The 12,371-nt window shown below is 34.1% G+C and overlaps 1 protein-coding gene across 3 annotated transcripts in view; it reads left to right on the forward strand.

Moving 5' to 3' along the window:
• The window catches only part of LOC111054283 (putative phosphatidate phosphatase), a 51,256-nt gene that overhangs the window by 15,823 nt on the left and 23,062 nt on the right, over nucleotides 1-12,371 (forward strand). For all 3 annotated transcript variants that reach the window (XM_022341272.2, XM_022341273.2, XM_022341271.2), the window contains exons 2-4: nucleotides 4,578-4,729; nucleotides 8,022-8,326; nucleotides 10,251-10,308. In XM_022341272.2, the coding sequence (XP_022196964.1) occupies nucleotides 4,578-4,729; nucleotides 8,022-8,326; nucleotides 10,251-10,308 (515 nt within the window). The remainder of the gene's footprint in view (nucleotides 1-4,577; nucleotides 4,730-8,021; nucleotides 8,327-10,250; nucleotides 10,309-12,371) is intronic.

Raw genomic sequence — 12,371 nt, forward strand, 5'->3', positions numbered from 1 at the left:
TGAAACTGAGATCTCAAAGAAAATAGGATTTTTAGAAAGGCCTTGGAGGTCTGAAAACCGCAACTGGATCGATTTTGAGTCTGTAACTGAGATCTCAAGGAAAAGAGGGCTTTTAGAAAAGGGAAACAAGCATTCCGGAGCTTCTTGTTTCAGGAAAAGATTAGAGAAAGAAATAGGAAGGACGTTGCAGTCTGAAAACTTCGACAGGGAAGGCCTCAAGCTGTACCTGAGAGCAGGAAGAATTTTAGAATAGGGAAAGATTAGAGAAAGAAATAGGAAGGACGTCACAGTCTGAAAACTTCGACAGGGACGAACGTTCATCCTGTACAAGCTGTTCAAGCTGTACCTGAGTTCTCTAGGAAAAATTGAATTTTCCTACTGGGGGATATAGCTAGTCCGAAACTGCTACACAAAAAAAAAATACGGGGAAAATATAGCCAGTCAGAAACTGCTATTTAAAAAGAAAAACAGGGATCTCCCTACAATATGGAAGTTAAGCAAGGAAAATTATTCTCTAAGGATAAGGATTTCCTTACCAGGATAAAAATTAATTGAGAAAAATTACTCTTAAAAAGGAAGGCCACCTTACTACAGGGAAGAAAACACATACAGACGACCAGTTCTAACATACAGTTACCTGAATCACTGTGAATCCTAATACGGAGAATTACGAACCGATTCTCAATTCCTGTATTATAACTAGAAATGTCGAGAAGCAACAGAGCAAAACGCTACAATCTGCGAACGATTCCGAGCCTACCATTGTCGAACCAAATAGAGCGCAGTTAAATTTCCCCTTAACTGCTCGCTATGGCAAACTTAAGATCCCTACAAGTTTCTAAACCAAGGATAACTCGCACACCCCAAGTTATACAAGTCGGGAGAAATAACTATAAGGAAAGAAAATCCCCAAGGAAAATCTACCTTCGAGTTGTCCGGAACTTGACCCACAATATTCTACTTAATCAAACACAAAATAGAATAATTTCCCTATAGTAAACTATTACCGGGAACGTCGCACGGAGAGGAGAACGCGACCCGTTCTCTCGCCCGATCACCAAACAACTAGCTATACCCCGGGTCTCCTCGTAGCAGAGCAGGGTCACGGAAAAAACGGTGGGGGGCGGGGGATAAGAGATTACCGTCCAATAGGAAACTCAGAGGACGATCATGCTACCGATCATGTGGCAGGGAATGATTCAGGTGATCTTGATGCTTAGGGTGTATCAATGATGACAGTATTGCTAATTCCTATAATAGATTAAGCAGGTAAATAATCTTTCTCTCCAGAAATTTCGTGAAAAACTATTCTGTCTCAACCCGGTAGTCATTTATCGCTCCAATGATACGGCTATTGCTTACTGTAATGTTAACAGAACGAACGTTCTGCTATTCAGATAACAGAAGGCTCAAACTCATAAACAGAACTGTATATTTCTGGTTAAGATGAATCCGCTGCTGATAATTTGCAGGGCTTGTCGACAATGATGATGATGTATACGCTCGACTCCAAGCCTAGTAAAATAAATTCGACTGCCGACCCTATTCTTCCTCTAAAATAAAGAAAATTATCCAAATCATATCCAATTCTCCTTTCGTCACAAAATTCACTTTGTGACATGTTTATATGCTCAGAGGTGCACTATCTATAGATCATTTATATCTATAATATAATAAAGGAAAGAATTGGCTTATACACGTACGGGATACGAAATTCACGAATGACGCATCATCACGTCTCAACTACTAAACTGTAACTTTGCGTATTTCTGAACTGAAATTTTGCATATTGATTCTTAATTCACCGAGGATGGTTATAGGCATTAAGGCATATTTTTTATTTTTAAAGATCTCAGTAGGTCAAGTTTTCAGTTTGTAAACTTTTTAATTAGACCCTTGTGGAGCACGGGTTACCTGTTATAGTGAGGTCCACGTTATAATGGCAGTGGAGAAAGATAGGAGAACAACGTTGCCGATCTTTTGTCTTGTCAATGCCTCCTTTAGATGGTAGCTAATACAGGTTTTTTGATGTAATATTAACTCTTAATTCTCATTTAAAATAATCAATATTATAGTTTATAAAGCAAGAAATTATATTTTTCAATAACTTTCTCATAAAGAATTGTCATAATTAAGATGAAATATTTAATTAATTAATTATTAATTCTACATTGTTAAAAGACGATCTGTCAACAGAGCAAAGCGAGAAAGAGATAGCGCTCTCTGCTTTGTCGAATGATAGACAAGGATAGCAATACCATTGCTAATCAAATACTGCCAGTAGCCTATAATGTGGACCTCACTATAGTATTTAATAAATTAGTGTAGATAAATTCAAAGTTCAAAATTCTACTCCTAAGGGCGGTTTGCACAGTGACAGTTTAAAATAAATTTCATTTCAAAATGGATCCGTATCAAGTATAGTCTGTTCTAATGTGTTTCATTTTGAGTTTAAGCCACCAGCTGATTAAATCGAGTTCAAGCTTGACTGTGCAAAGGGCCCTAAGTCTATTACAAGATGCATTCCTTTCTTGCTGTCAGATGAACTTGACCTCGATTTGAGTCATTCATTCAATATTTTTCTCATTATTAAGTCACCTTCTTGTTTAGTGTATGAAGTCATCTGTGGGAATCTTGCTATCCTTGAATGTTAGGAAAGGTTCTAGCTGTTTAGCCTATACAAATGATGCATGTTTCCTAGTCATAACCATGTTACAGCTATGTTGATAATTTTGTAATGTATAAATGTTGCTGAACTCAAAATAGACTTTCTATCCCTACCTATTAAACTTATACAACTAGTATTCATTTCTTATTCAAATCAACTTATCAACAAGACGGTGTAAATAATGCGCGTTTTCGGAATTAGGAGTGAATATATTTCTTAATATTGTTCCTCAACATTAATTCTTATAATTAATTCTAATCACCATCAACGTTTAAATTTTAAAACATAGCAAATGTATTTCCTGTTCTATTGCTATTCTCAAGAATGATTAATAAATACTTCCAGAGCATCTTTATACATTGAGATTGAATAATCTTTGAACTGTTCATTCTTTTTTGTTTGAAACAGTTTTGGGCAAATGCCTGGTGTATCTACCCGCAGGCATGAATGCTATGAATGAAACATAAATAAAAGACTTGAATATCCAATTGTTCTATGTGATTAATGCTATGTATATCTACAATGTACAACGTAGATAAAAAAGGAAAGAATGTAACAATCCAAGAGCTTTTAATCATAATTTTGATTAATCCTCCATTTACTCAATCGTTTAATATTTTCAACAATGTCTGGTTTTTCGTGAGTTATTGTAGAACAATGTTCCAAAGTTTCTATTACTAACAGTTCTTACGTGTTGTAGGAGAGCATTTATCTTAGTAATCCCTCTTTTTCATTTTTATCAATAATGAACCATGACTCTTCTATCTCTCTATGTGTTATCAGTCATACCTCTCGCTTATCATTCGAATACTTTTAGAATATTCTACTATAGAATGTGACGTAAGATTTTCAAATTAGTAATTAAATTGTCATAAATTATCTTGATAATCTTTTAATAATTGTCAATAAAAGTTTATTGGAAAGTAGTAGTCTTTTGAACCTTTATTAAATAAATGAGTCCACCAATTCTTCTTTTATGAATAAAAAAAATCGTACAAATAAAAATTTCTTCATTCTAATCAATTGAAAAGTGAATTTTCTCGTCTTGATGTTCATTCTATCCCCTCTTATTTAATCCTCGGTCTCAAACGGTTTTTTGTTGTTGTGCACGAATTCATCCAACACTCTATCTTACTCGTCTCATATACATCATGTAATTTATTTCACATCTTTATGAGTAATATTTGTATTAAATATCAAGTATTTGTATTATATGGTCCATAATATCATGTTGGTATTACAATTACCAATTGATGTGACCAATAATGGTCCAAATATAGCTTTTCTTACAATCATTTCTAATGGAAGATAATGCCAATAATTATTAAAGATTTGATGAAATTATTCGTCTAGAATTTTTATAGAGAATCGCTCTCTAAGTGGTAGAGGCCCATGATCGCACTGCCATCTCTAAACCATTTCGAACCGTAACTAAAGGTTCTATACGTTATGAGGCTTACTCCTGGTACTGCACTGGTCATCTCGTCTGAATATAATTTATAAGCTTAAAAGTGCTTCTTGATGGTTCGAAATCCACTTACGTAATTACGCACGCACAAGCCTGGAGTTCATTCCTCCCATAACGTTGATTAGACAGCTATATTGTTAATTGCTATGAACTAGTGTAAATATTGTAATCTTCAGAAACAAAGAAATCTAGTCTAGTTACCTATTCAAAAGCCAGGATATTATGTGAGCATCACCCTCTGCAAGAAAGAAAGGAATAGAATATTTTCGAGTCAGGTCCCTGTATAATTTATACCAGAAAAAATAGAATATCCTTTGTATTCGATTCTTCATGTTTATACTAATTAATCAAATTAAGATATTTTAACTCCTACAACCATTTATCTATTTCTTCGTTTGACTTGTTTGATCACTGTGTAACATTGGAAATGTGTTTTTGCAGTGGGACTTCCGATCAACTACTTCTTTTTGTTTGTCGAGCCCTACCATCGCGGCTTCTTCTGTGGCGATGAGTCGATCAGCTATCCGTTCCACTCGTCAACCGTGCCCAGCTTCATGCTCTACACTGTCGGCCTTGGATTACCCATTATTACCGTAAGCAAAACATATAAATGTCAAGATTTTCCGAAAAATATGCAAGTCTTATAATTGAATGTACATTATGTAGAGGACTCGTGATTAGTTGTGACCGCTGGCCTTCCCCTTCTTGCGACTGATCACTGATTTCTTTGGGGTGGGGGGATTAAGTACTAGGCAGTTTGTTTCTCGCCTCGAAGCACTCCTTAAACGGAGGTAGTGCTCGAAGGCGGATTTTTCCATTTTATTCAATTATATTATTAGACAGTGCTTATTCCTAAACAGTGTTCATCAGCTACAGCAACTGTTATTCTGTTTTAATATCACGTGAAAATGGGGTAACATGAACATAATTTTGGTTTGTTCTTCCATTATTAGCTCTTGTTACAAAAATACAGAAAATGTCGAATTGATTGTTCTAGATCCATTAATACTAATTAATTATTCAATCACAATCATCCATTAATGATAAATAAAGTCCAAAGTGTTGTACTTTCCAATTATTAAATCCATTTAGTTATTGTATCACAATTATTTTTTTGTTTATTAATATTGTTATTATATTATTATAATATTGTTATTATATTATTAATAATATTGTTATTATATTATTAATAATATTATTAATATTGAGTGTATTTTCGTATTCATATCATATTCATAAATTACTAATTAAATCTGGAATCAATTTTTAATAATAATCTGGAATTATTCTTCATAAGTAATTATGGATGATTTAGTCGGGAGCTTTCAAATCAACGTTGTAAAGATGCAGATTGCCAACCATTCATATGTGGTGTGGTATTTTTTATATTTGTAAGAGCAGTTGCTAAAATCCCTATTTTGCAAATAAATTCACAAAAAATTAAGGCCGTCCGGCTCACAAAATTGCTGGGTTCAAACCGCAGCTCTAGCTCAGTGGTAGATGCATGAATTTTCCAAATATAATTAATCACCACAGGGTTCAATGACTGGTGATCATTAATTCTTACCGCTGCTTCCGTGAAGTTCTTGAAGAATACCAATAAGGAAATCAAAAAGATAGTTGATGACTGATTACCAGTAACCATGTATCCAATCGAGAATAATGAAGACCAACTATGTTTTTTTCTAGTTGATTTTTGAAACGCTTGTCATGAATACAGGTATTCACCAATTTATCGTTCTGAAATTCTGTAGAGCTTACAACGCCAGTTCTTGAAGTTCTCTGGATCCTTATATGATATAACTGGAAACTTATTAATATAATTATCAATATGATTTTTCTGGCGGACTAGTATGACTATCATCAAAGGATGATAAGTAACGAATGCTCTTAATAAGATCAATATTAATTGATTCACTAATTTTATGTGCTGCAGAATATTGTTTCTTGGTACCAAGACAGCTCAAACTGTATATCACGAGATGAATTAGGATATAATAAAAACTTCTATGATTTTGTATGCTGACATAAAACATGAAATATATTCCCATAAAATAATATATATATAAAATATTCTTATATCTATAAATTCTTTTCTATAATTTGAATAATTATCACAAGGCTTAATAGCATTCACCGTTGTGAGCTTTAAAAATAATAAATTTGTATTTAATACTGATACATGGACTTCAAGTCAATTCAGAATTCTACAATTTAAAACCTGTTCAGTCTGTAGATTTAACATGACATGCTTTAATCAATGAGCAAATAATAATTAACAATTTAATGATCTCAGGATTTTTATTAGTTCGTGCCATGCATGGAAGTAAGCTTCCTACATAAATCAAATAAATTCATAAAACATTCTTATAGACTATATGATAGCACTCAACACGTTGCAAATTTTTTAAACTTGAATTAATTTATATAGCGCTTTGATCAATTCCCCAATTCACTATTAAAAAGCCTTTAAAAATGAGCTTGTTTGAACTAACACTCACAGTAATGATGTTCTTGAAGGTCTTGTAGAGTAAATTAATTATTTCCAATAATTAATTATGCAGGTCCTTTTCATCTCTGCTGGGCTCGCGCGTGGTCCAGATTTTTTAAATTCCTCTCAGTATTAAAAATATATTTATGGGAACAGATTACAATTAAGAACTCTTTAACAACACTGAGTTCACAGATAAACAAACATTAATTACAAATATTTTACATTTAAAAAAGGGATTGGCTTGATGATTTAAAAATTTAATAGGAAGAAAGAACCCTAATTTCCATGTGCGTCCTCACAGATCGGGATCACAAGCCAAAGAGAAATGATTTTCAGAAAAATTTCATCTCTTCCTTGAACGATTTGTAAGCTTCCTTCTGATTGGTTTTCTAATTTTAGTAAGACTCAATGCAATTGGTTACTTCAGATTCAGGGTTCTCCAACTTTGTTATAGAAAGATAAATAAAAAGTTTTTATATAAATAAATGGAGTGATTGTCTTAGATTATTCCAATAAATAAATCTCGATATACGATACTATAAAGCAGTGTACATTTAATTTTTTATATGAGCTTTGTGTACTCTTGGTTTTCATACTTTTTTAGATTGCAATAAATACTCATGCAGCAATAATAGTTGTCCCTATTTATTTACATAAACCTTCCCTAGTGTATAATTATAATACATATTTTGTGAGTAAACTTTATAATTCAATTTATACTGGTTGATCGAGCAATCAGCTGATTCGTTAGGTATCGATTCAAAGAACTGTCAATTTATCCTAGATCGATTGATTCATTTAAAACAAAAACAAAGAATTCTAACCTCAAATGTACATGCAAACTTTTATTTTTTATGATCTGCCAATAATAAATAAGCCGCTTTATAATTTTTAATTCTGCCAATGAATCCTCATTATTGTTGAATTACAATTTTGCATGATTTTTTTATCGCTTTAGATAATATGATTACTCTTTATCACTAATAACATTCGATTTTACTTGAGTGGTACTTTGACTAGGCTATCTTTCCTTTCTATTTTGTAATTCTATTAAAGCTCAATAGTTCATTTCAAAAATATTTTGTGGTGCTAAAATACCACATGACAACGTCGAGCCGAGCCGAGCAGATTTGTGCAGTCCAACTCGAGCGTTTTCGGTCAAGTGGATTCTGCCTTCTTTCAGTTTAGTTCGATCTTCCCACATAGTGAGTTCTCACTACAAGGCTAGAAAACCTACTGAGTGAATCGGCTTCAGTGCGAATGCAGGCAGATTCCGCTCGGCTGATCCGCCTCCGGCCGATTCTACTCGGCTCGGCCCGGCCCGGCCCAGCTTTGGTGTGAAATGGGCCTAAAGCTTGATCTGATTTGATTCATTTTTGATTTGTCGACAGATGCTGGTGACCGAATTCCTGAAATACAAGCACAGCAACCCGAAGAAGCCGAACTACGTGCTGTTTGGCTGGCAGATCCAGCCGTGGCTGTGGAACAGCTACTGTGCCATTGGCTACTTCGGGTTCGGCGCCGCTTGCTCACAGCTGACGACCGACATTGCCAAGTACTCGATAGGGCGGCTGCGACCGCACTTCTTCGATGTCTGCCAGCCGGACATCGACTGTTCGCTCGCTACCAACCGCAACCGCTACATCACCGATGTCAACTGCACCAGTGGCAAACAGGCACTCATTCATGCTGCCAGGTCAACAAACACCCATCTCCTACCTAATGACGCCCATGATGCACACAATACTTTTCAAGAATTGTGCAGCTAGGTCCAAAATTGCAATTCCCACAAGGGAAAATTACTTGAGTCCCGTAAGGCTGGCCACTAACGGTAGAAAATGAAGGAACATGCATGTTTATCATCCATATACACATGTTCATCATGCATTTTTTGTTATCAGAGGCTTCTAACAAAATATTATTTCAACCAATAACAATAAATAAAGCACTGGAAAATTACGAAATATAATGATAGAAAAATAATTCAACCTCAAATAGAGCAGGGAAGAAAAAACTAACAACCTAAAATCGGAGATAAAGAAACCTAACCTCAAAAAAATTTACTCAAAGCATTTCTCTGTGATTACTGCTGTTATCACACAACAATGTATGACGACAGTGTATCATGTATGTTCTACCGTTGGTGGGCCAGCCTAATGCATGCATTATCATTAAAAATAGTGCAGCTAGTGATTATGTGCAGTTTCCCCCAACAGAGAAAAGTACTTTAGTCTTGTGATGCACAAAATATGTTTCCTCCACCTACTGTCTAAAGTAGTGTCTAAAGTGTCACTTTTTCGCCCTCGGTAGTAAAAAACAGAAAAACTCCCTAGGGAGGGAATTTTTTAATAACATTTAAATAACATGGGAAGCATCTCTATTTCAAAAACTCACATTGTAATAGGTTAGAAGGTCTAAGCTCAGATGAGAAAGCGTAATAGAGGTGTATGTCATTGAGTCAACTGAATTCAATATCACAACAAGAAATTTGATCAACTCATGAAATATATGTTTGTAGGCCTATGATATTATATTCTTAATATTAGTAGACGATAAAAATAAAAATTTATACAATTTTTAAAATATTTTATTCTATTCAAAATACCAGCCAACAAATATTTTTGATCTGCAATTCAAATCTGAAACGCGGTATCTGGAGTCAGCCATTTTTGGTAGCGGCTCAGCTGATATATTGTTACAACTTTAGCTGATAGATAGCGCAATCGGCAGTGCCAATCAGCCGACCGGTTTTTAGGTTTTAGATGTTAGGTTATGTTGTTAGGAAACATTGTCACCAATACGTAAGTTATGATTTTATTTGCAGTTTCTATAAAAAAGTAGATGGAGGAAAAATGTTGTGTACATCACGAGCGAAAAATACTTTTTCTCCCTCAGGAAAATTGTTGCCCTCGGCTTTGCCTCGGGCTTCAAACTTTTTCCCACGGGGAGAAAAAGTCGTACTTTTCACTCTAGATATACAAATAACTATTTCCTACTAGGAACTAAATTGCAATTTTCACATGGGAGAAAAAGTACTCAAATCGTGCAAGTACTTTTCCTTTACCTACATTCATAAAAACTTGATATTTAGCTTTCTTTCATAACGATCCTTTGCTTTAAAATGCTTGCTCACAATAACCTAAGACATTGCTACCTATCTTCGGAGATGCTTAATCGCATACATTCGAAGTAAAGCCACCAATTCTATCTAAAGACGGTTACTTTGGTATTCACTTTACCTCCTAGTGAGGAAAAATCATTACGGTATTCTAGTATTCTGTTCAATAGAGTAAAATATGGCTCATGGAGGCACCCACTGAATAAGTAATTTATTCATCAAAAATTAAAAACTCAGTCATTTTATTTATTCCTTCCGTCTCATCATAAACTTGTATATAAATGTAACGGCTTTTTACTTTGATCTATTATATAAATCCAATAAATTTCATTCTTGTATAGCGTCTATGAATATCCAGAAAGAGCTGCAAGCATTCGTTAATCCTCATTAGCTTTCATTCAATTTCATTTATTATTGATGCATTTTTCAATAATCTAAAAAAAAAAATAGAAGTAATGTTTAACTCGACAAAATAATTTTATAAAAAATTTACTTTTTTCAGACTCTCATTCCCGTCTGGACATTCATCGTTCTCATTTTATACAATGGTCTACTTAGTGGTAAGTTGAAAAAACTTATTTATTCATTATATCCATTGTGTAGCTTATTTTTTTACAAAACACAAATTGGGAGAGAAAAACTACGGATACCTTGTACTATTTCTCTTCCAAATTTATATAGCCTAACGTTAAAAAGTCTGAAATAGGATTATATCTTTTTCTAATTGATAATTAAAAGTCAATTGAGAATTGTATTTTTTCTCTAATAAATTGAGGTCATAATTCAGAACCGTATTCAGTGTTTGGTTTTTCATACCTTTAGAAGGTTGGTAGTTTTTGTTGGATAAACTGTACTTTCGACCCACACTTGTCAAGTAACCGCATTCTTAGCAACACATTAGCATTATTTGGTTGACTGAGTCATGGTTAAGTTACATGCTTTTCCCGATGGAAGTTTTCCCTTTATCTCCTATCAATGCATGTCATTCCACAACGTGTTTAACCGAATTGAATGTCTCACCTTGTATTGCAATTTGAGTGTATTCTTCAGGAAATGAATGGAAATGTATATTATCAAAAAAATAAGTTGGCAATGTTGTTTTCTTGGAAATTTGAAAGCATGATCTATTCTGGATTAATTTACAACTTATATGCGTATTACGTATTATGTGGCTCGATAATAATTATTATATGAGAGTCTGAAATAATGTATAAGGCGTGTTATCATAGTCTTATTAATTTAGTTATTATACTTTATTTAGTGTTGTTTAAAAATATTTGAAGGAGTGACTGTCTGGATTTTCCTATAAATTTCTCGGATGAAGCTTGTCCTTAACTATTGCATACTCGAAAACTACTAAACATTATATTCCATTGTTTTTCATTTCATCAGTGTATTCAATATCGTTGAATATTACTGTGCAATTCTTCACCTTGTCTGAACTAGTTTTGATTAGCTGCATTCAATTTAGGGGTAAAAGAAACGAGACGGGGCCGCGCTACCTGTACACTGGGCTATTGCTCCAAAAAGGTTCATCCTCCATACTTTATTGTCCTTTGATTCCTCTTCAGTACCCTCATTAGTGGCCCCGTGTGGTGTCTTGAAGGCAATTCTACTGGTAGCTGATAGCACACAAAATTATCTATTACTTTGCACCTTAGATCTATTGTATTTTCTACAATATTGAATCTAAGTTAGTGATTCAGTATTGAGTTACTAAGTATGATTCAGTAACTTGAGTTACATACAATTCGATACTTTTGAACGTACGATTTTTGGCATCCTTTCAAACTCTATTAGATTGAACACAACTAGGCAAACATTGATGTGTATCATGTGTTTGTCAAGTTCGATTCAATCTCGTAGAATTTATAAGGACAGCAAACAAATGAAATGTACGTCCAAAAATCGATGTAGGCTTTACACACCACTTACGTTTGTACCCATCATCGATCGATAGTAATGTGTCTGTTTATGCATGATACCACTGGTTTACTGCTGAAATTGCCTTTAAGTAAGCAGACTGGTCCACCAAAATATTCCTCGGAGTGGAATAGACCTCGAAAATGTTGAAATTCAATAACAATAGGCAACCACTGAAGTGTCACTAGAACTTCTACCTGTCCATCCATTGTTTTCGGCGGCCCCATATCGTTTCTTTAACCTCAATTTAGTGATTGGTTGTAGTTTATTTTATAGAAAGTTTTTTTATAATAGCATAGTTTGTAAAATGAGTGTGTTTGTACTTGTCAAATACGAGGTGCCGAGGTATTTATGAACAATTTTTAGGACGTTCCTCATCGAAGCACGCTTTTGTTAGTCCATCTAAACTATTGTACAAGTAGCTTTAACTTTAGAACTATAAGTTAAAATTTACACAAAACGGACGTTGGGCATGGACATTTGTCTCTTCCATGTCTCAGCTATGTAAATATATGGTCCAATTCAAACAGGAGGGACTTTATGTTCACATAAGGCTGGTCACTAACGGAAGAACATGCATGACATGCATGATTATCATGCACATCATTCCTCATCAGCGAGAGGCTCCTAACATAAAATAAACAGCCAATAACAATGAATAAACTACTAAAAAAACAAATTATAGAGATAGAAAAACAAT

The sequence above is a fragment of the Nilaparvata lugens genome, chromosome 2 (assembly GCF_014356525.2).
Source record: "Nilaparvata lugens isolate BPH chromosome 2, ASM1435652v1, whole genome shotgun sequence".
Lineage (NCBI taxonomy): Eukaryota > Metazoa > Arthropoda > Insecta > Hemiptera > Delphacidae > Nilaparvata > Nilaparvata lugens.